We start from the raw sequence: 26,698 nt of genomic DNA on the forward strand, positions 1-26,698 counted from the left end.
TTATTATTATTTAAACACAAACAGCATAAAGAGGGGGATTGCTGCCAGTAATCACAAAGGACATGGAGAGGGAATGTAACTCCTTTGTTTGCTGTGATTTTGGGGGAAATCCTTCATCTGAAGGTGATATTTGTATTGGGAGGAAATCCCCCAATGACACCACTTAAAACCATGCTAATTTGGCTCCACGAATTACATATCAAAAGATTTGTTTGCCCATCTCTGCAATGATTTTGTCCAGACAAGTGTAATTTAATGCAACTTGATTTTTATTTACTGAATCACAACTGTGGTTAGTAACAGGCATTGTTGTTAATTCAAAATAAGATGAATCTGTGTGGATAATATCACAGTTATATCTACTGATTGCAACTCTCTCGTAATATTGATTTTTTTTTTTTAAAAAAGTTTAACCATCTATAGCCCTGCTCAAAAAATCAACTCTGATCAAACATCCAGTGACACTTAAAATGATTGCGCGAAGCTCTCCGTGTGGAATAGCTCACTGCCATCAATAGATTTTCTTAGACTTCTTTAATTTGCATTTCTAAATAATATCTTTCAAAAAAAAGCAATGCTTTAGTGCAATATTATGTAAAAGCAGTATTAAAAGGGGGAGGGGGAAGATTGCATATAAAACAAAATACAATTGTCAGGCACTAGTAGGTTGACTGCTGCTAGTTTATGTTTGTGATTGTAAAGTGGAATGGAGGATTTGAAAATAAGGTGCAAGAGGAATGCAGTTTCGTTTCTGAAGATGTCCAGATTTTGGTTGAAAAGCGTAACATTTGCAGGAAATTCAAACGCGGTATCATTGTGAAGTCCAGTGCATACTTCAAGATGCAAAAGATTGCAGATGTATCTCCACAACGGTATTAACATTGAGCCTGAACAGAGAAAATTCCCTGGTGGGTTGTATTCACTGCCATTTATATCTCATTTCACACAATACACAAAACAACACACGCAACAAAATGTAACATCTTTTGACATCACCCGCGGAAAAAGAAAACATTCCACCCACTTTTAAAGAACCACATATTTCCATCTGAAGACAAATTTTACACATCACAGTGAACGTTCAAAATCTAGGAACTTTCAAAAACGGCAAGGGCGTGTTGACAATCCCTCATGCATTTGGCTCACGTCCAAAAATATGAAGATGGTTTAAATTCACTAGACTGCTACTTAATGGCCCTTATCAGCATTCACTGGGGTCAGTCCATCCTGTTGGACATTTGCCACATGTGTGGAGGTCATCATTTCCTCGTGTTTTCCAACAACCTGCATATTTTGGACGATGGCCAATGCAGCTACGGATACGCAAGTCCCACGAAAATCAAGGGGGTTAAGGTACATGTCATTTTGTGCTGGAATGTGGCCATCTCCTGTTCACACACACACACATAAAAAAATAATATATTGGCGAAGTTTTCAAAATACCCTTGCTTGTCATCTGGTGCAGGTGTAGAATGAAAATATATATATTTCCAGAATGGTTCATGTGTACTACCGTATTTTTCGCTCTATAAGACGCACCAGACCACAAGACGCACCTAGTTTTTGGAGGAGGAAAACAAGAAAAAAAAAAATTCTGAATCTCAGAAGCCAGAACAGCAAGAGGGATCGCTGCGCAGTGAAAACAGCAATCCCTCTTGCTGTTCTGGCTTCTGGGATAGCTGCGCAGCCTGCATTCGCTCCATAAGACGCACACACATTTCCCCTTACTTTTTAGGAGGGAAAAAGTGAGTCTTATAGAGCAAAAAATACGGTACTTAAGTGTGTTCTTCATAAGTCTAGTTTGTATCTGACTAGCCTCTATTTTCCCCCATCATGTGCTCTCTTTCTTTTTATCAGATTATATTGCAACATGGCGATCTGTCCCTCACATTGCACTCAGCGATACAGTAGTTGGGTCCATATATATATATGAATCTGTTTCATTATCTATTTCCACGATTACAGTCCTACCTCTCCCTTTTGCCATTTCGACGTAGTAGATTGCATTAAGCAAATAGCATCTTTTAATAATAACAACAACAGTTCTCTCTTAACATAGAACAAAATAATAATAATAATATATATATATATGCGTATATACATTCGTTACTGAATCAGCATACTTGGAACAAAGGAAGTCAAATTAACTAGGGAACATATGTAGACATTGCTAAGCTTACACATAAAACCATTTTGTTTTCATGATCATGCCTCACCTCTTAAATATCGCCTGGTCCAACATGTGGTAGCTCTCCTGTGGAACGTCAACAAAATACAAAGGAGTACAACTTCCCCAACAGATAGGTGTGCCCAGGAACAGCATCCCTCCCCCCTGTCTAGATAATCCTAAGGAGTCAAAATATACAAGAGCAAGATCTTATTCCCACTGTACTTTACTCACAGTGCTTCATCCTAAACCGACCAGTGTGGTCTGCCTAAGGTTTAAGGGAATCTCGCACCAGGACACACCCCTTACTGGCTCTCCTTTGCACCCTCTCAAGTGCTTTTGGCCTGAATGGAATGAGGCCTTGTTCTCATTCCATCATGCTGGTTTGGATGATGGGCTGAGAGGGTGAGTATGTGTACTGAGGTAAAATTTACATTATTTTTTTTTGCTCCACTCACTTTTGCATATGGAAGGTAGCTGAAAAGGGGTTCCCCACCCGTCCCTTCAGGTAAGACATGTATCTTGCAGATGTCCATGGGTTTATGTGCAAAAAATGTGTCATCTCACCAAGCCAAGACACCATTTTCCATAGAGGGGGAGATCCATGGAATAGATGCTTATTACATCATCTGCCATTACATTCAACTAATATACCAGGGCTGCAATGCTATACCTGCTTAAGCGCTACTGAACTCAATAGGACTTACTTCTGAGTAGACACGTCTAGACTTGCACTGTTGCTGTAGGAATGCTAGATATTTTTTTCTCCCCTGAGCAGAACAGGGGCGGATCAAATGAAATTCTCAAGAGTAATGAACTCAAAGACAGTTATGGCGTTGATCATGTTAACAGCCCAACTATTCTGTCTCAGTAATTACTAACAGTAAAGCAGCTAAGATTCAATTCTCATAGAATCGTAGAGTTGGAAGGGAACCCAAAGTTCCTCAACACCCTGAAATGCCTATTTCCCATATTATTTTTCGATGTGGGAAAAACCACCACATGGGAATCCTTTTTTTAAAAAAAACCACCTCAACTTGTACAAGGCCAACACTAAAAAAAATAAAAATGTGTCGCATCCTGGTGGCTCAGTCGCATCAAATATTAACATGAGGAAACGAACTGAAGTACTTTATAGGGAGGAAAATAGGTGGAAACTGCACAGACACTACTATAGGGAGGAAAAACACACAGAGGAAACAGCTTTATACAGAATCAGACCACTGGTCCAACTCTTCAGTATTGCTAGTATCAGGGGCAATCCCTCAATAAGGGAACCTGATTCTGCCACCTTCCAAAACCCTACTAGTTTGGGTCGTGGCATCAGCCAAAAGAAAATTAAAAAGTGCTGGGGTTGAAGGAGAAGAAGAAGAGGAGGAGGAGGAGTTTGGATTTGATACCCCGCTTTATCACTACCCGAAGGAGTCTCAAAGCAGCTAACAATCTCCTTTCCCTTCCTCCCCCCCAACAAACACTCTGTGAGGTGAGTGGGGCTGAGAGACTTCAAAGAAGTGTGACTGACCCAAGGTCACCCAGCAGCTGCATGTGGAGGAGCGGGGAAGCGAACCCGCTTCACCAGATTACGAGTCCACTGCTCTGAACCACTACACCACACTGGAGGAGCCCAGCACCCTGGTGAGGAAACGAATTGCCTCCTACCTGGTCATCAGAGCGGCCATCAGATGAGCAGAGAGGGAGCAATAAGATCAGCTGAAGAGGGGAGGCCGTGGGCCTGTGTGTCTCCTTGTATTTGTGCTATGTGTGTGCCTACATTGGCCGCTAGTGGCTCTCCAGGGTTTCAGACAGGATTGAACCCGGAGAACATGTGCTCTCTGTCACTGAGCGACAGCCCTTCCCCACAGCTTACCACCCACAGTCTGCAGCTTAAAAACAGCGAGCGGGGACACACAGACGCAAACACACACTTCATTAACTCACAAAGAAGGCAATACAAGCACACTCTCCCAGTCAGCAGTTCTGTGGACAAAAGGGCACAGCAAGCAAAGTGGAAGGCAGCTCTCGTCCTCTGCTGTGTAAACTCGCTTTTCCCAAGCAGCGCACGGCTAGGAAAAAATACTGGGGAACGCATTTGAATGAACTTAGCACTTAGGAGAGCTTTTCACCAATGAAAATTGTGCCTACAGGGCAGACCCCCCTCCAAAAAAAAAAAGGTTTAATAGCCTCCCCTTTTCTGTCCTGGGAGTAGAAGTTTCCTTAGGGGAAAAATCTCTGAGAATTCTCAGCACCCTCACTGAACTACAATTCCCAGATTCTTTGGGTGGAAGTGAAACAGATGCCAGCCTGATTCAATTTGTAGGGTAGTGCTGCTTTTAAACCGGTTCGTTTAAGTACATCTCCACCTGCAATTGATTGCAGCAATTTGAAATCGATAACCAATAGATGTGTGCAAGAGAGGTTGGAATGGACTTCAAAATGCAGCAGTTGCCTTTAAATTACCTCATTTCCCGTCTAAGTGTATGAAATTAGCCTTTTGTGGAAACCTAACTGTCCAAAAAAGAACCACTCCACCTTAGGTTACTGTTGCCCCTTGTTTATTGTGTAACAGCCCTGTTTTACTGATGTAACTACAAAAAAAATGCGCATAGAAACATAAAAGGCGGCTCAGACGATTTATGCAGTTTGGTTGACGTGGAGGACAGCAGGCTGGCTTGATTCTTCATCGGAGTGCTCCATCTCCCCACTGGTCGGTTTGCTCCTCTCATCGTAGAGTTCCTGCCTGATTTCGAGCGAAGCCCTATAGTCATCTCCTTCTTCAACGATGGCGAGCTCGATGTTGTTGTTGACCACAGCATCTCCTTCACTCCCGTTTTCTCTTTCCAGGGAGTCAGCAAAGGCTTTCCCTTCCTCCGCCAGAGAACTGGGAGAGGCCAGGTCGGAGTGAATCTCGGTGAAGGATGTCTCCTCATCGTTTGCTGTGTGCTCACTGCCGGTAGCCTCTGCCGGCTTGTCTTCCGTTTCTGCGGAGGGATCTCCATCCCGAACTTTCTTCACGTTGAACGTGAGGGGAGAGACCTTGAAAGATGAGCTTTTTGATGAGGAGGACTTTTGGTGGTTAGGGGTGAGGGACTTCTTAATCTTCTCCCTCCTCTCATGAGAGACGATCTTGGTGCTGAACTTGTTCATCTTCTTCTCGATATTTTGGCGGGAAAACGCTTTCTTCAGGCTGTCCACCTTCTTGAGGCTGGACCTCTTGATTTTCTCAGCTCTCGTCTCCCCGATTTTCTCATCCATGCTATCGTCTGCCCCCTCTTCATCATGGGGTGCTTCATCCTCTGAGGAAAGCTCTACAGTGTGCAAGGTTTCCTCCAAAGTTTTGTTCTCATCAACAGGCTCTTCCTTCCCGTCAGTAATACTGGGAACAGGCTCTTTCACAAACACGCTGGCCGGGATTTCGTTTTCTTCCTGCAAAGAGTTGACATCGTGTTTATTCAGTGTTCACATAGCACAGACTTGATAAACAAGGCACGGCCCTCAACAACATCAATATTTTTCTTTCGTATAAGGCGGTAAAGGAAGTTTGTTTTTTCTGCTGTTGTTGCCACAGTATATTTAACCAGTAACAATCACTCCCCGTGGAATTGTTCGGTTACGTGCTGTAAGAGTAATGGGCTTACGAGCTGTCAACTGCATTGTAGAAGAATTCATTTTGCTCCACGTTTAGGCCAGCGTAGATCTAACCTTGCCAATTTCTTAAATGCAGTTGACAGCAAGATGCAGGATCAATTCCTGTTTCCCCTTCACGCACCCCTCCCTGATGGCCTTAACAGCAATATTAACGATGGTTATGGCCAACTAGGGCTCTTGGTCACATCTAACCCATAGTCTGAAATTGGCTCCAAACCATTGTTAAACAATTGGCAGCGGCGTATCTCCACTAGTCCCGGAAAAGCTAACCAGGAGATTGTTCTGCAAGTCCACTCCCCTTCCCGGGGGGTGGCATTGAGGGGAACCAGGTCCTCCCAGTGACCCAGCTGTGGGTGGAGGGATGCCACTTGCTTCATAGGGACCCCTGGCCTCATCACCCCACCGGCTGACCAATTGCAGTAGCTGGGGGGCATGGCCGCTAGCCATTTAAACAGCGGCACGGCTGGGGGGGTGACCTCCTTTCGCCTCCTCGCTGGATCTCTCAGCCCACCTGCCCTCTTTTCATGCGTTGCTTGACAGTGGCCTTGCTATGGACTAAGGTCGGCCGCCATATTGTTGGGGCCAGGCAAACTGGCACCAGCCATTTGGTTTTCGCCTACCCTGTAAACCTTGTTTATGGGAGGGGAGGTTGTTGCCTCTGCCTGCCCCTCCTCGTTAAGGGTATCCAGGGGGCATGGTTCCTGTCCGAAGCCTGGGCATGGGCTAGGGCTGTAGCACGACCCCAGCAGGTACCCTGAGGGTGCCCCCATTTGATGTATATCATAGCGCTCCCTCTACCTGTGGTTTAACCTTGTGAGACTCCCTGCAGATGGGCAGGAGTCAGGATATAGTCTGGTTTCACCCAATGCCTAAGCCAAACTGCTCACATCTGTAACCAAGAAATTTGGGGCCTATTTTATCCCATTAACCTAAACTTTATAGGCACAGGCAAACTCGGCCCTCCAGATGTTTTGGGACTAGAACTCACATCATCCCTGACCGTGGTCCTGTAAGCTAGGGATGAGAGGAGTTGTAGTCCCAAAACATCTGGAGGGCCAAGTTTGCCTATGCCTGACCTAAACATTTGTGTCCGTGTGTTTATTATCTAAGGGAACGGTGGGGCGCAGAGCCTCGCCACGCAATGCTCTTTACTCGTCATGAATCTGGGAGCTTCAAACATGCAAAGTATGTGCTCTACCAATGTGCTGGAGCACACAAGACATTCGCACATCCTCCATTTATTTTTACTTGCTGCAAAACATGGAACAACGGCAATGTTTTTGTATGTGTCATGGGCCTTAGGGAAAACCAAGGGGGGAAGTGAAATTGGAACTGCCTCCAGTTACAAATCAGGCAGGCACCATCTCCTGTTGTCCTTTTGGCGCCTTTCAAAGACGGTCCTTCTCTGACATGCCTTTCAAGTGGAGATGTTTATCCCAGTTTGAGTATTGGACTCAAAACTGTTTTCATGCAAGTTTAATCGCCGTTGTCTTCTTTATTGTCAAATCGCTTTGGGGTGTTTTAAGGTAATCCATTAAAAAAATAGTTCAATGACAAAGAATTAACAGAATTCTAGGTGCTAGACGTGGGTGGCGCTGTGGGTAAAACCTCAGCGCCTAGGGCTTGCCAATCGCATGGTTGGCGGTTCGAATCCCCACGGCGGGGTGAGCTCCCATCCTTCGGTCCCAGCTCCTGCCCGCCTAGCAGTTCGAAAGCACCCCTAAGTGCAAGTAGATAAATAGGGACCGCTTTATAGCGGGAAGGTAAACGGCGTTTCCGTGTGCTGCGCTGGCTCGCCAGATGCGGCTTCGTCACGCTGGCCACGTGACCCGGAAGTGTCTCCGGACAGCGCTGGCCCCCAGCCTCTTGAGTGAGATGGGCGCACAACCCTAGAGTCGGACACGACTGGCCCGTACGGGCAGGGGTACCTTTACCTTTACCTAGGTGCTTGTCGGGATTTGTACATAGAATTATGCGAGTTTTAAATTTTTTTTTTTTTTAAATGTTCAGTCTGGAGCATTAACACTCTCCTGACAATAATATAAAGCAGGACTCATGAAGAAGTACCCCAGGTTAATTGAGGATAGTTATTTATGGCTGAGGAAAAAGACGATGTTGCATGCAGGGCATGAGCTCTGGCCTTGGGGACATGCACATTCTTCTGTGAAATTTGCTTTAGTTGTTGCAATAACTGTATTTCATAAAGGCGCTGGTTTAATGCCATCTGTGCCTCATGCCTCTTGTATCCTTCCACACACACCCCACTTTGTATTTTAAATAAATCTTAAAAAATAAGGAGGGGAAATATTCCGTGGCCACCAACTCCATTGATACCAAACCCATCTTTTCAGCTATTTGATGCATCAGACTAAGACATACTGAAGAGCAGGTCCGTTGAACTTAACAGGCTCAACTGTTTCAAGTCTGCTGGTATGGGTAGGCAAACTAAGGCCCGGGGGCTGGATCCGGCCCAATCGCCTTCTAAATCTGGCCCGTGGACAGTCCGGGAATCAGCGTGTTTTTATAATGCTTTTATTTAAAATGCATCTCTGGGTTATTTGTGGGGCCTGCCTGGTGTTTTTACATGAGTAGAATGTGTGATTTTATTTAAAATGCATCTTTGGGTTATTTGTGGGGCACAGGAATTCATTCATTTTCCCTCCCCCCAAAAAATATAGTCCGCCCCCCCACAAGGTCTGAGGGACTGTGGGACAGAAAAAGTTTGCTGACCCCTGACATATGAGCTTATTTTTTCAAAAGCAGCATGAAAAATATATAGGTAAGCTTTGAATGCCCCCCCATTCATGGTATATCTGTGGTTCTGAGATGGAGTGGGTTTCCATATTGTTGCTTATTTAGGTGGGATTCAGTCGCACACCCAACAAATTCAAGTCTGCAATAAGTCGATTGGGAGGTCTTGTGCCAACAAACCAACTCCCCCAAAAGATTGGACTTTTTGTGATAAGAAATGCGAAGGGAAAACGTACTGGAAACGGTGAGGTTGTGCTTGCTTTGATGCAACATCGTCTAACACCCCTGCTAGCAAACCAACATGAATACTCAATATAGGCATTGTTGTCTAATCTTTCTGCAAACGAATCAGGACAAACGCTCAATGAACAGGCTGCCTGGAAGCACCCTGACTGGCTATTCAGTGAGTGGCTGGGAAGACTCATACTGGAGTATATGGTCTGAAGACCGGTCCACCTACTGAAGCTAAGCAGGGTTGGGCATGGATGGTGTCTGGATGGGGGACTGCCTGGGAACCACGCTGCTTTGGGTTTCCTGACAGAAGAATGGCAATAAAATAATTAACTAACCAAAATATATCCGTCTGGCAGTTTCGTCTAACCAAAAGCAGCCTCCACCAGAAATGGCTTGCGTTCAGCATGTACATGGAACAAGATTCTTCTGCAACTAAATGTTCTAACTTCTGGGTTTCTTAATCCTGTCGGTGTTGTTGACAAAGAGAAGTGTGCTTTTTCAGTGATGCTTGTGTGTGCTTAAAAACAACAACACTCGTATTTATAGTGACTTAAAAAAAAATTACTCAAAGGAAAAAAGGAAAGGAAAGAAAGAGGTGGTGTTTAAGTAGGTATTTATGACTGATTGCCTTATTACCTGGGACTTAAATCAGTTTTACTTTAAATTGGCTCCCAAGACGAAGATAGAACCTACAGCGGCTGCAAATTCTTTCCTGCCTTAATATAGCATTCACATGGGGGTGGGGGGTTGGAAATGAGAGAAAGCTCAAGTCTGGTGCATTTTGGGGCATTATATAGAAGGGATGCTGTGAGGTACTTAAGGGGCTTTTAGTACGAGCCCATGGCTTTACGTAACATTAGGGTTGCCATAAGTCCAGAATTTCCTGGATATACCCAGAATACTGCAGTTTGCAGTCAGAAGAAGTGTCCGGGTGGAAATCACCCCCGCTGGAAAAACATGTCAGGGAAAATCCAGACGTATGGCAAGCCATATCGGCAGTGTCGTTTTTGCCAATATTGCTTAAAAATAGCTCCAAACTCAACCCCCCAAAAAAGTTCAACAATTTTGTGTGTGGGGGGGGGGGGAATTGTGTCCAGATTTTCACTTTTTGAAATACAGTGGTAACTCGGGTTAAGAACTTAATTTGTTCTGGAGGTCCGTTCTTAACCTGAAACAACTGTTCTGAACCTGAGGTACCATTTTAGCTAATGGGGCCTCCTGCTGTCGCCGCGCGATTTCTGTTCTCACCCTGAAATAAAGTTCTTAACCCGAGGTACTATTTCTGGGTTAGCAGAGTCTGTAAACTGAAGCATATGTAACCTGAAGCGTCTGTAACCCAAGGTACCACTGTATGACAACCCTACATAACGTTTGAATATTATTTATTTACTTATTGCATTTATATCCCCTCTCCCAAGGAGCCCAGGGCAGCATACATGGTGCCCCCCCTCCTCATTTAATCACAAGAACAACAACAGCCCTATGAGGTAGGCTAAGCTGAGAGGCAGTGGCTTGCCCAAGGTTTACCCAGTGCATTTCATATCTGAGCGGGGATTCAAACCCTGGTCTTCCAGGTCCTTGTCTGACATGCTAACCACCACACGGCTCTCATATGCTGCTAATTGCAGTGGCGTAGCGTGGGTTGCCAGCACCCGGGGCAAGGCAAGTAATTTGCGCCCCCTAACCCGGGGCAAGGCAAGTAATTTGCGCCCCCCCGCTGCACTGTCCCTCCCCCAGATAGTCCCTCGCTCTCTCTCCGCACCGCACCACACGCCTGGCACCCCCCTCTCCACAGTGGGCGGCTCGGATCGGATTCGCACAGCCAGCACTGCAGCTAGAGAGAGTGAGTGAGCCAGGTAGGGGCAGAGAGCTGCGAGTGCGAGCGCGCCCCCCCCAGATGTTGCGCCCGGTGCGGCTGGCCTCCCCCTGCACCCCCCACGCTATGCCACTGGCTAATTGTATGCATAAATGACTTGGGGAAATGAAGAGGTCAGGTAGGACACTCATCCTTCCTATAAGCAAATTAATCAAATCAAATCAAACTTTTAAAAAGGTGGAAGGGCAAGAGTTCCAGGATCTAGCACAGAGGACCACCTCCTAACAGCCTCTCCAATCTCATGCAAGATGTGGTTGTGTGTGTGTGTGTGTGTGTGTGTGCGTGTGTGTGTGTGTGTGTGTGTGTTTTACTGAATGTTGATGTGCTGTATGTTTTAGGAGTTTATTAAGATGGGCACATTTTCTTTCTTTCTTTCTTTCTTTCTTTCTTTCTTTCTTTCTTTCTTTCTCATTTTTAGCTGCCCGAATCCTACAATGTCCGCCATCACTCCCCGAGGACCTACTGAGCTTTGGATCATGTGATGAAGCGTTTTTTTGAGAAGAAAGGAGATTGAAATAAACTGCCCTCGGGCTCTGCTGTTGGGCCTCCCAGTAGGATATGTGCAAACAGGATGCTAGAAGAGATGCACCCCCCCCTCCAGTCTGATCCAGCAGAGCTCTTTGTATGCTCATACGGCTCCTCCAAAGTGCTTTAAATCAGATACACTTTCTTTTTTTTTGGGGGGGGGGAATGTCAAGGGATAATCTGGTCCATGATTCCTTTCATAATGATAATTGGTCCGCCTACAGGGAATAACTAAAAGTATAAATGAAAGGCTGCACTGATTTTTCTATTGCTGTTACCATACCATGTCTATTTTAGTGTCGATAATGATGAACACCATGGATATAGAAATAAATACTGTACTATGGCCTTTTAAACTCTCTCTCTCTCTCTTTGTGTGTGTGTGGGTGTGTGGGTGTGTGATTTTTCTCATTGGTTATTAGGCTATGTACTTTTGTGTTTTTATATTGCAACCCCCCCTGTGATTCTTGGGTGATGGGCAGTCTAGAAATCTAATAAGTAAATAAAATAGAAATAAATAACCATGGGATATACAGCCCCTGACTCAGAAGCCTAGACCGGGATTCAACTTAGGAGTCCCATCAACGGAAGCCCTGTGGAAAGACTTCTGTTTGTGCACAGGGGTCCCCCTTCTTCTTCCCCTGTGCCCCCCACAACTGGCTCACAGTCAGCGGTCAGGAGTGTGGGTGACTTGTAGAAATCAGCTGGTTGTTTGCCACACCTCAACCTCTGTGATATATCAGCAGAACATGGAGAACCCCAGCAGAGTCTTCAGAAATTTCCTTCTCTAGTCAGACAACTTATTCTAGCGGGGAACTCCTCTCTTGCACAGTTCAAAGTAACAAAGTGCTTATTGTTTCCAGACACAAGACAAAGCTAAGTACAGTGGTGCCCCGCAAGACGAATGCCTCGCAAGACGGAAAACCCGCTAGACGAAAGGGTTTTCCGTTTTTCGATGCGCTTCGCAGGACGAATTTCCCTATGGGCTTGCTTCGCAAGACGAAAATGTCTTGCGAGTCTTGAGATTTTTTTCCGCTCCCCACCCCCTTTTTCTAAGCCGCTAAACCGCTAATAGCCTTTTAGCAGCTAATCCGCTAATCCCTTAAGCCTTTAATAGCCGCTAATAGCCGCTAAACCGCTAATAGCGCTAATCCGCTAATGGGCTTGCTTCACAAGACGAAAAAACTGCTAGACGAAGAGACTCACGGAATGGATTAATTTCGTCTTGCGAGGCACCACTGTACTACGATCTAGTAGGGCTGGGAGATATATCCATATTTCGTCCAAAACCGGTTTGAAGACCATATCGTGATAGCAGATATCGGCTAAGAGACAAATGATACACTCCGGTGTCCCAAGAGTGGACTCACAAACTGAATACACACAAACACATCCCCACCTCCCCGCTTGCAGAAAAGCATCACATAAAGGAGAATACAATGCTAGAGTCGTTTTAGTGTTGGTCAACAGTTAGCCCTGGTAGAACTTAGCAGGGAGGAGAATAGGGAGAAAACTGGGGTAAGTCTTCTCTGACTATCATTGGTTCTGACGCTGCATACTGTTTTTCTCCCTCTCTGCTTTCTGCCTTTCAAGTCCCAATGGTCAACGGCCACTACTGAACGAAGCTGTAGATGGAAACCGATACCAATCCGAGAGGAAATAGAACCCTACAGTTAGAAGTCATAATAGCAGCCATTCTTCACAGCTCTGGAACGGAATGCGGTGGGTAACATTCACAGCCAAGAAACTTCAGGAAAAGCAAATATTTCAGAAGGAATCTCCTCCAAACAAAGAAGAGGTTATGGAGGACCAAGCAAAGGCCTTCCTTCAGAAATGTGCGCTTATGAAAACATCACAGCTCCGCAGGGTATGTCCCAGAAGCTTGAAATGAACTGGGCAGCAAATTGGCACATGGTTGGGGCTTAGAAAAATCTAGCAGTTTTGACATTTCTGAAGTTCTTTCCCCACTTCAAAAAAATAAAAATTCTGTTGCCATTTGCAATATCTGCATTTTTCTGTCAGGGTTATATACTTAGTTTATCATTTTGAACGAGATGTTCACGAGATAAATTTGCCTCCACACAGAGAAGGGTGGCAGTGCAGCTGAAATGCTGCAATTGTTTCAACTCTGTTCCCAGCAGATTGCAAAACGTGGCAGATATAATGTAGCTTTTGAACCCGTCAGCTGTTGGTGAAAAGAAAGCACAAGCCCTTCTTCAGAACGGTTTCCCGGAGGAAAGGTTATTGGCAAAGTTGCCTCGGGGTTGAGATTCTGAATACCATGTGCAGATGCCATTTTGCACTCAAGTAATCACTTAAAAAAAACAAAACAAAAAACCCCCCCGCTAACCTCATGGAAAACACCAGATCAACATTTCAAATTTTTAAAAAGATACACTGTTAAGGTCCTGGTGTTTGTTTCACAATGTTCAAGGGAGCCATTGTGTTCTGAAATAGAGAGATTCATCATGTTCTACAGAGCCTGGGAGTTTCCCATCATCTGTTTCATTAAATGACATCTTGGGAAACAAGGTTGTTGTGCTCATTGTGCTTTTAGTAGAGAAAATAATACAAAAAGTGGTTTTGGGTTACTTTAGACCCAGTGAGCCATACAACGGAATGGTAAAATAGGTAAAGGGACCCCTGACCATTAGGTCCAGTCGTGGCCGACTCTGGGGTTGCGGCGCTCATCTCGCTTTATTGGCCAAGGGAGCCGGCATACAGCTTCCGGGTCATGTGGCCAGCATGACTAAGCCGCTTCTGGCGAATCAGAGCAGCACACGGAAACGCCGTTTACCTTCCCGCCAGAGTGGTACCTATTTATCTACTTGCACTTTGATGTGCTTTCGAACTGTTAGGTTGGCAGGAGCAGGGACCGAGCAACGGGAGCTCACCCCATCGCAGGGATTCGAACTGCCGACCTTCTGATCGGCAAGTCCTAGGCTCTGTGGTTTAACCCACAGCGCCACCCACATATAAACGTAAATGCATACATACTTAAGGCACTTGCAGATCATGGGTTCCAACCATCTAATTTAGGGGTGGCGGAGTCTTTTAGTTGTTGTTCTTATTAAGGAAATTGGAGTCACAAACCCTTGCAAGCCTACTGTGGATAATTTAGCAAACGGCCCGTGCGTCCTAATCTGCCCATCCCCAACTGAAAATATATGGGCAATGAACTTTAGACCAGTTTAGCTGCAGAGTGATTTGAATTTGCATTTCATCAGCCCTGCCACTATAGTCAACCTGGAACCTAGAATTTAAGAAAGGTGGGGCAACATACGAGAACCTCTTGCAACAACTTGCTGGTTCTTCGCCCTTAGGACTTAGTCCTGAAAACAGACTCAGGCCTCAAATATCTGAAACAACACCTGCTTCCCAAGCTTGACTTGGCTCCATTTCTAATGAGACAGTTCACTGTCTACGGTGCAGATACCCGAGGACAAAACGCCAACAATTCATGTATACATATTGTTATTGGCATCCATCTGTCTCAGGAGACAGTGAGCCATTTGGGGTAATTTTGGAGTTTCAGCGCCTGCTGTGGCTGGCAAGAGTGATGAGGGAGAGATATTTTATTGCAGCTACGAAGGCGACTGCTTTTGCTGCTACAGGTGCACCGTGGTGTTTCTTCTGCCTCTTCCCAGCAGTGATTCCTTCTGCCTGGCATATATGGGTAGGCAAACTAAGGCCCGGGGGCCGGATCCAGCCCAATTGGCTTCTCAATACGGCCCACGGAAGGTCCGGGAATCAGTGTGTTTTTACATGAGTGTGTCCTTTTATTTAAAATGCATCTCTGGGTTATTTGTGGGGCCTGCCTGGTGTTTTTACATGAGTAGAAGGTGTGCTTTTATATAAAATGCATCTCTGGGTTATTTGTGGGGCACAGGAATTTGTTCATTATTTTTTTCCAAAATATAGTCAGGCACCCCCACAAGGTCTGAGAGACAGTGGACCGGCCCCCTGCTGAAAAAGTTTGCTGACCCCTGTGCTAAGCCATACTCAGAATAAACCCATTGAAATAAGTGGAGTTGATTACCAGAAGCCCATTGATTTCAAGCCGTCTCATTTGAGTATGACTCATTCAGAAGCAACACCCTGTCATTCCTTGTAGAGAATGCAAACAAGCAGGGGTTGGATCCATTACTAGCATGCACTTTAAAGGGGAAAGCTGCAGCTGAGACACCCAAAGCGAGCTTGTACCCAGGTACGTATACCTAAACACTGAAGGGTATTGTTAAAACTGGCCTCAGAAGTTGCACTGATTCAACCCCTAAGAAAGCATTTTGCGTCATTCTTTTCAGGTTCGTTCCTCATCTGGGCATGATTCTTGATGGGTATCCAAATAAACCTTTTTTTGGGAGGAGCATTTTGGATACCTAGCAAGCTGAAAGGCTGCAGCTTATTGTCCTTCGTGGGAACCTGTGAAATCAAGGCAACGAAACAGTTTCTTCTGTTGGCAGATTGCCTTGAGGCCTTAGTCTGGGTTATGGCTAACTCTGATTTGTTTCTGAATCACAAATTCTCTCTCCTTACATGGGCAAAACTCTCTCTGACTTATGCTTGGCAGAGGACCAAGCAGAGCCTTTGACATCTAGCAAGAGAGTTTTCCCAAATAAATAAAATTTCGCACAGTGTGGTCAAATCATCTTGACGACACAGAATGGCTTGATCTTGTTGCAAAATGATGTCGGCTCATGGGGAATTGGTCTCTTTCTTCATTTACTAATGCTACGTACTGAATAAAAGGGGCCCACCACTAACATCCCGATAGCTTACAGGCAGGGATGCAATCCTGTATCTCTCCAAAAGGGAGTTATATTCCAGCTCCCACCAGTTCCAGTCAACATGGCCAATAGGCAGGTTTGATGGGAGCTGCAGTCTGGCAGCATCTGCAGGGAGACAAGGTTCCCTATTGTCTGGTATTCAGAAGTATGCTAAAAATTAGTCAGCATTGTTGCAATAAGCTGTAAAAGATAAAAGCTTATGTACATGATAATACAGTGGTACCTTGGTTCTCAAACACCTTGGTACTCAAACGCCTTGGTTCCCAAACGCCAGAAACCCAGAAGTAAGTGTTCTGGATTTCGAACGTTTTTTGGAAGCCAAACATCCAATCCGGCTGTCGGCTATTTGTTTCCAAGGCGCCTACACCAATCAGAAGCTGCGTCTTGGTTTTCAAACATTTTGGAAGTCAAACAGACTTCCAGAACGGATTAAGTTTGGCGTTTTTGTTTTTGCTCTTTATTTTGCATTTTTGTCTTTGAGGCTTTTTCGGTTAATTTTTTTGAGACTGTGTGGAACCCAGTTCAGCTACTGATTGATTGATTGATTGATTGATTGTGTGACTGCGGAAATGGATAAAAGCCCCCCAGCCAAACAATGACTGTCATCAGTGCAGGTAAGGAAAAAAAAGTAATTTTAATTTTTATCATCTACAATACTGTCTTACTGATTTTATAGTACAGCACATTGTTTATCGCTTTCATTTTATGGATCTATGATCTCGTTGGATAGTAAAATTCATGTTAAATTGCTGTTTTAGGGGTTGTTTCCAAAAGTCTGGAATGGATTAATCCGCTTTACATTACTTTCTATTGAAAAGCATGCCTTGGTTTTGGAACGCTTTAGTTTTGGAACTGAATTCTGGAACGGATTGTTTGAGAACCAAAGTACCACTGTACTGCCTCATAAGCACTTGGGAGGCGACTGTTCCACCTCTTCCACTTAAAAAAATCTGCATGTCACTGTAAACCATGGTTAGTAGTTGACTGTGACCACCTTGCTGGGCACTCTTGCTCCTCTCTATTGCTATGCAGAGTAAACAAACCGTGATCCCTCCAAACAAATCACGTTCAAGAACAATCAGTGGCTACAGATTGTGGCTTCTGGGAAATGAAATAAACCACGATCCTTGGTTTGGACCTAATGCTAAACCCGGGACTGTGGCTTGCTTCTCTCTCCAGGGCTAGCAGGAAGAAGCGCAAAGCGGGAGTGATCAAGCCATGCACAGTACGCTATTGGTTTATGGCTGACTGTGGTGTGCAAATGGGAGCCCTGGACGTGGAAAAGCCGAATGTTTCAGTGAGAAGGTGAGCCCATCATTCCAAGGCTGCAGAGATCTGTGACCGGACTGTGATAGCATGTCTGAATTGGTTTACTGTGGCATAAACTCTAATGGTCTCATAAGCTGCTTCATCAGTTTCTTTAAGACACCATTAAAATTTTCTGCGTCTTTGGCCTCCTGGCCCCATATCCTCTTGATTTTTGAGCTGGCAGGTTTCTGAGCTGGGAGTCTCTTGGTATTCAAACAGCACAAAAGGCAACCGAACAATGACATTTCTGGGTGTTTTTCTCCTCTTCTGGCTCCTTCCATTTTAAGATCAAATATTTACTAACTGGAGTGGCACTGAATACCAAATTCAGTGACCCCTAAGCTCTCATTTAATGGGATTTTTCTGGTCCCCACATGCTATCAAACTGCACATTGTTGTTACTGTGTTTTGCTTTTTTTTTTTTTTTAATAAAAAAGACCTGAATTTCTCCGTTTTCGGTGGCAACACGAGCTTGCTCATTTGCTGCGGTGCACGATTGGCTGAATGACGTTTATTCTGAACCAAAGCGGGGCGGGGGTGGGGAATCATGCAGGTCATGTGGTTCCAACAAAGCAGAAAGGAACAATGCCAAAGCTTAATAAGGCTTTGCAAACAGTCATTTCTGTGTTTTGTTAGGTATTCTGTGCCGTTTGCAATTTGTAACAACTCCTGCAGCCACGTTAGGAAGAAAGAGAAGCCAAGTTTGGAACGGGACAGTATATCTAAATGAGGGGAAAACAAGAGGCATGCAAAGGTACAAAAGTTTTTCTTTTAATAAAGAAAAAAACAATGTATCAAGAGCTCTGCTGGATCAGGAAAGGGCCCAATCCAGTCTAGAATCATAGAATCATAGAGTTGGAAGAGACCACAAGGGCCATCGAGTCCAACCCCCTGCCAAGCAGGAAACACCATCAGAGCACTCCTGACATATGGTTGTCAAGCCTCTGCTTAAAGACCTCCAAAGAAGGAGACTCCACCACACTCCTTGGCAGCAAATTCCACTGTCGAACAGCTCTTACTGTCAGGAAGTTCTTCCTAATGTTTAGGTGGAATCTTCTTTCTTGTAGTTTGGATCCATTGCTCCGTGTCTGCTTCTCTGGAGCAGCAGAAAACAACCTTTCTCCCTCCTCTATGTGACATCCTTTTATATATTTGAACATGGCTATCATATCACCCCTTAACCTCCTCTTCTCCAGGCTAAACATGCCCAGCTCCCTTAGCTGTTCCTCATAAGGCATCGTTTCCAGGCCTTTGACCATTTTGGTGGCCCTCCTCTGGACACGTTCCAGTTTGTCAGTGTCCTTCTTGAACTGTGGTGCCCAGAATGGACACAGTACTCCAGGTGAGGTCTGACCAGAGCAGAATACAGTGGCACTAGTATCCTGTTCTCACAGTGGCCAACCAGATGCCTGCGGGAAGTTTGCAACATAGCTGTCAACTTTTCCCTTTTCTTGAGAGGAATCCTATTCGGAATAAGGGAATTTTCCTTAAAGAAACGGGAAACGTTGACAGCTATGGTTTGCAAGCGGGATCTGAGGGCAACAGCTCTTCTGCTCCCCAATGGTGATTCCCAGAAACTGGAAAGTGACCTGCTCACAAACCTAAACATATGCATTTATTTTCACATCCATCTTGGGTAAAGGGTAGGAACGGTCTTTCTGAGAAACACAAAGTATCAGATTTAATCAGCGCTCTTTTTCTAGCAAAAGAGGTGCCAGAACTCACCACGAACACCTCACCCGTTCTCTTAGAATGGCAATGGTGCCCAGAAACTGAGTTCCGGCAAGTTCCGGCTAAAAGAAAGCCATGGATTTAATCTGTCTGGGTGCTGTTGTTGTTTTCTGGTAATCTGAAAGCTAATGCAGAAAGCTCAAACTCTACAGGTGCTTACTGTAGCTTTCGTCAAGAAACCAGAGGTCAAGATTGTTTTGGGAGATTTTCGCTCGTTTCCGGGAGATTTTTAAAAGCTCGTTGTTCACTAGCGAATGAAACCCCACACATTAACGACGGGATTTTTTTTTTTAAAAAAAACGGTTTTCATCCTGTGTGTACAATACTTTCCGCTCGCCTCCTTTTTTAAACTAGGGAGTGGACAAAATAATAATAATTAATAGGTCTTTTCTTTATCGAGGTCATATAAGAGGGATCTCTGTGAAGGCTTTTGCCTGGAAAGTCATAGACTGGATGAAAGAAGGGGGGGGGGAGAAAAAGAGAGACCTGAACATGGCGGCTGTGTTTTATGATCCGTTCTAGGGTGTGGCAAAGTTGTTCCCTAGATGTGGACATTCTTGGCAGAGAAAGTTGTGCAGCCTGCAGGGCTGAATATCTCATAATTTTGCGAGTGCTTTGGGGCTGAAGTGAACGAGGAAAGCTTTATCTATGGGCCAGCCTCTTTGTGTGTACACATGTTCGCATTGCACGGCTATCCCAGTATGGCGAAAATGCAAGCGGAGGGGCACAAGGGTGGAAAGCTTTTTGAGCACAGCCACAGGGCACATGGGACTCCCTGCTTGGCTAAGTGCTCCTTGTGATCCAGTATCAGCTATAAAAATAAGCCTGAACGTGGTGGTAAGCGATGCATTCCAAAGATTCTTAAATCCTCTGTCTCAGGAGCTACAGAGGCACCCAGGGTCTGGGTTGTTGCCAAGTAGATGGGAGTGGCTGAGACATTCAGCCCTGGAGGCAATATGGCCGTCCCCACATGTTTGTTTTGTGTAAAAACAGGCCTAAGGGAAAACCATTTCCCAGTGCGGAAAACTTTGCCTGGGACTTCCTAAGCTCCTAGTCCAGGGGTCAGCAAACTTTTTCAGCAGGGTGCCAATCCACTGTCCTTCAGACCTTGGGGGGGGGGGCAGACTATATTTTGAAGGGGAAAAAATGAACGAATTCCTGTGCCCCACAAATAACCCAGAGATGCATTTTAAATAAAAGCACACATTCTACTCATGTAAAAACACGCTGATTCCTGGACCGTCCACGGGCCGGACTGAGAAGGTGATTGGGCCGGATCTGACCCCCTGGCCTTAGTTTGCCTACCCATGTCCTAGTCCCTAGATCTGCAGTTGCAGGTCTACGATTCGTAATTTGTGAGGAGCTCAGAGGACACGATGACTTCCCATGGTCTGACCGTAGCCTCTTCGTGATGCCGATAATTTTGTTCCTGGGTTTCTGATCTGGTCCAAAGTTCTCCTCACCACATGGCCAGGAAGATCTTAGGAATGGGTGGGGGGGAGGCGACAACCCCCAAACAAAACAAAAAATCCCCCTTGAATCAAGGCATTCCCTTTTCCCCACCAAAACCAGTGGTGTGCAGTGAAATCTTTCATAGGGGAACAGTTAGGATCAGAGGCACCAGCTTGTGAAGGCAAAGGGGGGTGGGGGAGAGACAATGTCATGTGTATGAGCATCGTGTCCCCTTCCCTGAGCTGGGCAGAAGCTTCCCGGGCTTTGGGAAGGAGGCACCAGACTTTAATATTGTAATATTCTAATTTAATGGGAACATTTCAGGGACTAGCCTAGCTCCCCATGTCCACTGACTGCATGCCACTGACCAAAATTGATCTCTATTGCCTGGATTCTTTTGAGACGAGTAAGGAACTCTGAGAATTGCCATTAAATGGGTTTCTAGAAAACACGGATAGGAAAAGCCTGAGCAATTAAAAAAACAGCAACCAACCATATTATATTCCTGTATCTTTCTTCCTAAGAATCCTGTTATCTTGGCAGCACGGCACCTTGCCAACTCTTATAACACCAATGCTATCTTCCTTCTTTCGCACTTCTTCAGCTTCTCTCGTGACCTTTTCAACCTAAAACCTACAACTCCCATCATCCCTCGCTAGCAGGGCCAATGGTCAGGGATGATGGGAATTGGAGTCCAAAAACAGCCGGAGACCCAAGTTTGGGAAACGCTGGTCTAGGGCATCCTTTCTCAACCTTGGGTCCTCAAAAGTTGTTGGACTACAACTCCCATCCTCCCTAGCCAGCAGGGCCAAGGATGATGGGAGTTGTAGTCCAACAAGGTCTATCTTTGGTGTGTGTGTGTGTTTTTAAGTCTATGCTGAGCCTTTGATATGGCAGCGAGATGGAACACTTCAAAGTTTGCTCTCGGGGCAAAGCATTAACGAACTGGAAGACAGAAGCTGCTAGCGTGCCAGGATCCTTTTCCTCCTCTGGTTTTATAATACTGAGAACTGCACAGCGAGCAGAACAATGAGCAGCAAGGTGGAGTCTTTTCCTCCCTGAGGGAAAGCACAGGAGGTTAGCGAGCTAGCGAGCAACCTGTGCCAAATGTTTTCCACCAGGCCTGCTTGATTTATTTAAAGTATTGTCATCTAACGGTGCAAGAGATATTTAACACGAAAACATCGTTGCACACATACCCCTATATTAAACTTGGCAAAACCAAACAGCTTTCTTTCCCTTCTCAAAGCTGCATGGTCCTCCCCCATTTTTTTAAATAATTGAGTGGAATGTCTTGTATAGTTGATTCAAATTTAGATTTTGTGCAGTCCAGACCACTGCTAAAAAAGGGGATGGAATGCGCACTGCTGATTCTATTTTAAAAAAAAGACAAAGGAAAAGAAAAAGTTTGGTTTTACAAGCAATTCTTACCCCTTAAGCTCCACTTCTGAACGGACCGGATTGGTCCTCAAAAGTTTACGACTGGCACTCTATCCAGAGTTAACAGTGTTGATACTTGAAAACAAGTCCAACTTTTAACCAGCAAATGGCCAGACTGCATTATGCAAGAATTCTTAGCAGATTTTTTTTCTAGCAGAGGAGGGGTGCAGAGTTGCCTGGGGGCTGCTGAAAGTCCTCCCACTGACTTAGAGCTCGTGCTTGAAGACTAGATGACAACTAGTGCGAAGAGAACAAAAATGTACAGCCTTGCAAATAAGTCTGGTAGTTACTAGCCTGACTTGCATATGACACATTAGACATGTGACGGACCAACTTCCTGAAAGACACGAAGAACCAACCCTTTTCCATTTCACAAATGCTTTGCTGCTTAGCTGCCTGGCAAATTGTGCTTGCTTCTCATGGGCAACACGGCAAGAGGAGCCGATCTACATGGAATCAGAGCAGAGGAGTGGGAAAAGAGATGCAGATGCTCAACCTCTGGATTTCCTGCATCATAGAACCATAGAGCTTGAAGGGACCATGAGGATCATCTAGCTCAACCCTTCACAGTGCAGACATCTTTTGCACAATGTGCGACTTGAACACACAACCCTGGGATGAAGAGTCTCATGCTCCGGGCTGGACTTCAACTCCCATCAGCCCCTGCCAGCATGGCCAATGATTAGGGAGGATGGGAGTTGGAGTCCAACATCTGGAGAACCACTGGTTCTGCATTTCTGGCTGATCCTGCCTTCCACAATTGCTATATATTGGATATATTGGAGTGGTAATGAAACACACCATGGCAATTGTCCTAAACTCACCGTGGGAAGAATGAGATAAAAATGTAACCAGTAAGTCAAGATATTCTCTGTGTACACAACACTTTCAAGAATTAGCAAGAATAGCCCATACGCAAAAACAAACAAACCCAAAATGCCTAAACACCCAGCATCAATGTACCCCCTGACATATTTTCACTTCCGCAAATCCCACATGCAAGAAAGCAAAAATGGGTCACTCAATGGAGGTGCTGGTTTGCCATGCTCTGAGCAAACTATTTTGGTATACAGTGGTACCTCAGGCTAAGTACTTAATTCGTCCCGGAGGTCCGTTCTTAACCTGAAACTGTTCTTAACCTGAAGCACCACTTTAGCTAATGGGGCCTCCTGCTGCTGCTGCACCGCCGGAGCCCAATTTCTGTTCTTATCCTGAAGCAAAGTTCTTAACCTGAAGCACTATTTCTGGGTTAGCTGAATGTGTAACCTGAAGCATATGTAACCCGAGGCAGTGGCGTAGCGTGGGTGCAGGGGGGGCCGGTCGCACCGGGCGCAACATCTGGGGGGCGCAAATCCACGAGTTAGGGGGCGCAAATCCACAGGTTAGGGGGCGCAAATTACTTGCCTTGCCCCGGGTGCTGACAACCCACGCTACGCCACTGACCCGAGGTACCGCTGTATGCATATATTCTCAAACTGCAATTGCTGGAAAACGATACACGGAAGCCTGCAAAGATACTTGTTTCTGCCACTATTCTAATCTGCAACATACGGACCCCATGTGATTGCATTCTAGCAAAAGCGGAGATGAATGGGGTTTGTGTGTGAGCAATGATGTAGAAAATGGGACATCATCCGCTAAGCAGGGGGAAGGCGCACACAATACAAACATTTCTTTCAATGCTCATCCTTTTGATAGCTTTGGGCTGATTGGTAGCCTGCCTGTCTGCAGTTCTGGCGGGGAGGCGGGAGGAGAGAGCAAATCTTATAATAGATTCCTGATAAAATATTGATATACGTGGGAAAACAAACTGAATTTGAAAACCTTGCTTAATTCATTTTTGTTATTACAATACCTGGAACACGAAGCTGTGTTTTCACTCCCACTAACTACTACAGGATACTTTTTTTTAGAGAGAGAGAAACAAACAAATACAAACCCCATAAGAATCAAATCTCGGCTCTTTCATACGCTTACTAGGTGCCTTGAGGAAAGGCATTTTCTCTCTACCTGAGCAGCATCTACCCCCATTCCTGGTCTGTAAAATGGAGATGATAACACTGACTTTATGGGGTTGTTGTAAGGATCACAGACATGATACAGTGGTACCTTGGTTCTCAAAAACCTTGGCACTCAAACAACTTGGAACCCAAACACTGCAAACCTGGAAGTAAGTGTTCCGGTTGGTGAACGTTTTTCGGAAGCCGAACGTGCTCCGTTTTAAGTGTTATGTTTCCGATTTGAGTGCCACACTTCCGTTTTGAGTGTTACACTGAGGTCTGTCTTTTTTTTTGCTATTTGTTTTGCATTTTTGTTTTTGCGGCTCTTTTTGTTTTGTTTTTGTGACTGTGTGGAACCCAGTTCAGCTACTGGTTGATTGATTGTGTGTGTGGCTGCAGTACATTGTTTATTGCTTTCGTTTTATGGATCAGTGGTCTCGTTAGACAGTAAAATTCATGTTAAATTGCTGTTTTAGGGGTTGCTTTTAAAAGTCTGGAACGGATCACTCCATTTTGCATTACTTTCTATGGGAAAGCGTGCCTTGGTTTTGGAACACTTTGGTTTCGGAACGGACTTCAGGAACAGATTAAGTTTGAGAACCAAGGTACCACTGTATATGGGTAGTGTTTCAAGTACTCAATAAAGGCTATGATCATAGCGTCTCTCCATCGTTTCTGGTATGGTCATCTCCAAAGGGAGGGTTCATATGACGCCTGCCATGTTGAAAGATGGGTTGAAAAGGGGTCCATGTGGGCTAGCCCTGCTCCTGGGAAAATATGTGCCATGGCCCTATGGAAATCATTCCCAGTCATCTGCACCTTTGGCTGCAGTGGAAAACTACTGTATTTTTCGCTCTATAGGATGCACCGGACCATAGGATGCACCTTGTTTTAGAGGGGAAGAACAAGAAAAAAAAAATCTCCCCCCCCTCTGCTCAGCGCCCCTTCAGCGAAGTGGCAGGAGAAATGGAGCCCCTTACTTTCTCCTCCTGCTTGGCTGAAGTGGCGCTCGCAGCTCTCCCTCTCTGCTGAAGCTAGGAGAGTCTTGCTCTCCCGGCTTCAGCAAAAGGAACCCGAAGCCTGTGGAGCGCAGCGGGAACTCACGCTGCACTCCGAAGGCTTCAGGCAGCTATCCCTGGAGAGCAAGAGGGGTCGGTGCACACCAACCCGTCTCGCTCTCCAGGCTTCAGTGAAAGCAACGCGAAGCCTCCGGAGCATGGAGGGAGCGCTCCCTCTGCGCTTCAGAGGCTTTGCGTTGCTATCGCTGAAGCCAAGGAGCCTGCATTCGCTCCATAGGACGCACACACATTCCCCCTTAATTTTTGGAGGGGGAAAAGTGTGTCCTATAGAGCGAAAAATATGGTAGTTCTACAGGTATATCGATGTAGAGATCTTCCACCCAAAGGAAGAACCTAACTGAGCAAGATTTCTGGGCCCGCCCTCCTTTCTTGTAACTTGAAGCCCTTTCAAGAGAAATTCACAGACTTCTTCAGCATTCCAGAATCAACAGCACGAGACTATCGCTAAACGGGCAGAAAGAGACACGCTGGCCAAGTGTGACAAAACACCAAGGTACAAATGTCACTTGCCGAAAGAAAATCTCAGTCCACAATGTAATGTTTAAGGGAATCACTGCTGTCTGCTGAGGGGACCTTGAGACGATGGCTGTCTCTTAAATTGCACTAAAATAGGTTGAGGCAATTGTCGTAACTGCAGAAATCACACCGTCCTCCTCGACTCCTTCAAAGACAAAGGCCTGAAAACAGCTGAGCTGTTTCTGGGGTTTGCAGTTCACCAACCTGTCTCGAAAGCAATTACTTATTTAGGCGAGATGGCTGCCTTGAACTTTGGACATGGGAGTGGCATGTAGAAGTTCTCCCCGTGTCTTAAAAATGCAGTATTGGATGTAATCCTAAATATGGTCAACTCAACAGCCCAAACTTTTGCATATTTGCTGGGAAATATGTCCCACCGGGCTCGGTGGGAGAAACTCCCTCAACATTTTCCACAGGGCTGCAACCTTCCTGTGGTATTTTCTTGCTGATAAGAAAATGTCAAGATTCCTGGGCACATTTCTCTGAGGCACGGGGAGCAGGTTTCTCATTGCAATCTCTCTGGCAGCGTGCCTGGGGTGTTCTTTCTGGGTGGTGGAAAAAAGAAAGCGAAAAAGTCGCCTGCTTCCTCGAGGGTCCAACACAGCCCATTGAGTTAGCTGGAGCAAACTCACTTACACAGCTCTGAAGCATGGCTCAGTATTCGTTCCCCTAATTTATTCTCGACATCGTGCATAGATCTCTCTAAAAATGGGCTTCTTCCCCCCACCCCTTTAATAGCTTGTTAACTCGTTACATAATTCATTACTTGCTTTAAGCTCTTTGCAATTTTCAAAACAGGTTTTTTTGTCACATTTCCTGCCTAGGAAAACACTAATCTGCAATTTGGGTGGGGTTGACATGTTTTTTTTTACTCTGGACTTTGAGCATCTCCTGCTGATTTTAGAAAAGAAACACCCCATACATTATTATCTCTGACAAGACTGGCAGCTGACGCTGCTGTACATTTATGTGCGAAAGACTAGCTTTGTCTATCTGCTCGCCTGTGTGGGAGTCACAGATGTGTGCTCCTTCCTACACCACAGAAACCTCTCAGCAGCACTGGAGAAAATTGTGTGGCTTCTCCTCTCTACAACAGGGGTGTGCTAGGGGGGTGAAGAGCCAAAACGTGCCGGTGTAATGTGGCATTTGGGAAGCGGGTGGCGCCGCGGTCTAAACCACTGAGCCTC

General features: G+C 45.4%; 1 protein-coding gene and 2 long non-coding RNA genes across 3 annotated transcripts in view; 1 reads left to right on the forward strand and 2 right to left on the reverse strand.

Annotated features, from left to right (window-relative positions):
• Nucleotides 1–251: 251 nt before the first annotated feature.
• The window catches only part of CAVIN2 (caveolae associated protein 2), a 31,369-nt gene continuing 4,922 nt past the window's right edge, over nucleotides 252–26,698 (reverse strand). Inside the window, exons 2-3 of the mRNA XM_083411618.1 lie at nucleotides 1,771–5,590; nucleotides 252–1,509 (exon numbers count right to left, since the gene is read on the reverse strand). Of these exons, the coding sequence (XP_083267744.1) occupies nucleotides 4,799–5,590 (792 nt within the window). The 3' untranslated portion in view covers nucleotides 252–1,509; nucleotides 1,771–4,798. The remainder of the gene's footprint in view (nucleotides 1,510–1,770; nucleotides 5,591–26,698) is intronic.
• LOC310665382 lies at nucleotides 10,979–14,387 on the reverse strand. Its single transcript, XR_014505444.1, has 2 exons — nucleotides 12,435–14,387; nucleotides 10,979–12,074 (listed from the first exon to the last, which is right to left on the reverse strand). It is a non-coding gene; the product is annotated as an uncharacterized lncRNA (long non-coding RNA).
• Nucleotides 12,452–17,712, forward strand: LOC310665129. The gene is made up of 3 exons (XR_014505185.1): nucleotides 12,452–13,065; nucleotides 15,313–15,405; nucleotides 17,165–17,712. It is a non-coding gene; the product is annotated as an uncharacterized lncRNA (long non-coding RNA).

Source organism: Podarcis tiliguerta (genome assembly GCF_965153285.1).
Source record: "Podarcis tiliguerta genome assembly, chromosome: 1".
Lineage (NCBI taxonomy): Eukaryota > Metazoa > Chordata > Lepidosauria > Squamata > Lacertidae > Podarcis > Podarcis tiliguerta.